The sequence below is a fragment of the Alligator mississippiensis genome, chromosome 3, assembly GCF_030867095.1.
Source record: "Alligator mississippiensis isolate rAllMis1 chromosome 3, rAllMis1, whole genome shotgun sequence".
Lineage (NCBI taxonomy): Eukaryota > Metazoa > Chordata > Crocodylia > Alligatoridae > Alligator > Alligator mississippiensis.
The window spans coordinates 73008054-73010392 of NC_081826.1; the positions used below are offsets into that span (position 1 = coordinate 73008054).

General features: G+C 40.1%; 1 protein-coding gene across 1 annotated transcript; it reads left to right on the forward strand.

Annotated features, from left to right (window-relative positions):
• Positions 1–669: 669 nt before the first annotated feature.
• Positions 670–1092, forward strand: LOC132249175 (putative CENPB DNA-binding domain-containing protein 1). The gene has a single exon (XM_059723513.1). The coding sequence runs from the start codon at positions 670–672 to the stop codon at positions 1090–1092; it is 423 nt and encodes a 140-aa protein (XP_059579496.1).
• The last annotated feature ends 1247 nt before the right edge of the window (positions 1093–2339 follow it).

Genomic DNA, 2339 nt, shown 5'->3' on the forward strand with positions numbered 1-2339 from the left:
GGAACAATGGTCAAGTATGGACCTAAATGAGATGACCCTTTAATACAGGAGGAGCAGAATTAATGATATACAAAAGAAGCAAAACTAAACTAAACAACAGAAGGATGTTTTGGGAAATTCTCTTAAATGGGAGTTAATATAAATTGTTGTTTGAAGTAGGTTTTACTGTATTACAGTAGACTTCAGTGAAGCTCTTTAGCCCAATGACTAGTTAAATAATACTATATTGTAGTCTCTGCTCTTGTTCACAGTTTTTTAGAAGAAAAAAAAATGTTCAAGCAAAAGTTTATACTGACATGTGCCAAATCAAGGGTTTAGGTAGCATTAAAAAAAAAAAAAGTGTCAGGGCCCAATAGCAATTTGTAATTCAGACATTCAACAACAGAAATGCTGAGGCCACTTTTTATTTGTTTGATACAAATCATGTTCAAGTCATACCCTGGCCTATGATACAGATCTCTCATCCTTGATTATGGAATGGTTTGCAAGAAAACAGGTCTTTCAACATGCATTGTTTGATTAAGCATCATTATTCCTTTACTTCAAGGTAATTTGAAGTGCAAAGAAAAACTGTTGCAATTCCAATAGATGCGTCTTCTCTTCTCTAGTTCGTTATACAGGTACTCCTCACTTAACGACCTACCTGTGGAAACGGAAGTACTGTACAAGATGTCGGCGAAAAGGAAGAGCATGACTTCACCTGGAGGAAGCGCCAAGAAACAAAGGAAGGCTATCGATCTTGAGATGAAAATGAAGATCATAAACGACTATGAAGCTGGTAAGAAAGTTAAAGCGATAGCACGTGACTTGGAGCTGGCGCATTCGACCATTTCGACGATCTTGAAGGATAAAGATAGAGTGAAAGAGGCAGTGCAAGCGTCGACAGGATTTAAAGCCATAATAACTAGGCAGCGGAAAGGCCTCATTCATGAAATGGAGAAATTACTGGCGATCTGGTTTGACGACCAGATACAAAAAAGAATGCCGATGAGCCTTTTAATAATTCAAGCCAAGGCACGCAGTATCTCTGAGACTTTGAAGGTGCGCGAAGGCGAAGAATCGACGGAAACATTTACGGCAAGCCGTGGATGATTTCAACGGTTTCGTCAGAGATTCAACGTGCATAATTGGAGTATCAGCGGTGAGGCGGCAAGCGCGGACGTAGAAGCAGTGGAAAAATTTGTTGACCAATTTGATGAAATCATCGAGAAAGGCAGCTACCGTCCGGAACAGATCTTCAATGTGGATGAAACCGGACTTTTTTGGAAGAAAATGCCCGAAAGGTCCTACATACACAAAGAAGCTAAAGCAAATGCCCGGTTTCAAGGCTTTTAAGGACAGGGTCACGTTGTTGTTGGGAGGAAATGTCGCTGGGTTCAAGTTAAAGCCTTTCCTCATCCATTGCTCCAAGAACCCACGTGCATTGAAGCAGGTTAGTAAGCACATGCTGCCCGTTTACTATCGTGCAAATAGCAAGGCATGGATGATGCAAGCTTTATTTGAGGATTGTTTCATCAACTGCTTCATACCCTCTGTCAAGCATTATTGTCTGGAAAAGGGGGTTCCCTTTAAAATTATTCTCCTGCTTGATAATGCCTCAGGCCACCCCCAGCATCTTGATGATCTACACCCGGATGTAAAGGTAGTGTATCTGCCTAAAAACACGACTGCTATCCTACAGCCAATGGACCAGGTGGCTATAGCTACGTTCAAAGTGTACTATTTGCGCGCAACTTTTTCCAAAGCTGTAGCAGCAACAGAAAGTGATGAAGTAACCCTTCGTGATTTTTGGAAATCATACAACATTTTACACTGCATAAAGAACTTTGAATCAGCTTGGGAGGGAGTGACAGAAAAGTGTATGCAAGGCAATGGAAAAAATGCCTAAAAGTTTTCGTGAATAATTTCGAAGGGTTTGACAAAGATGACCATGTTGATGTCATAAATAAAAAAATTGTGGAACTTGCTAACGTGCTTAATTTAGATGTTGAAGTGAAAGATATTGAAGAATTAGTGGAATATGTTGAGGGAGAGCTAACTAACGAAGATTTAAGAGAGTTGGAAGCGCAGCAGCACTTGGAAGAGGAAGAGGAAGAAGAAGAGGAAAGAATGGAAGAAGTACAAAAGAAGTTCACTGTAAATGGGTTAGCTGGTGTATTCTCGAAAGTGGATGCGGCTATATTAGAACTAGAGGGTATGGACCCGAATGTTGAACGGTTCACGAAAGTGGAACGGCAAATGAATGAACTTTTACGATGCTATTGTGAAATTTATGAAGAAAAAAAGAAAATTACAAAAATTACAAAGCAGACCACACTAACGGGATTCTTCTCGAAAGC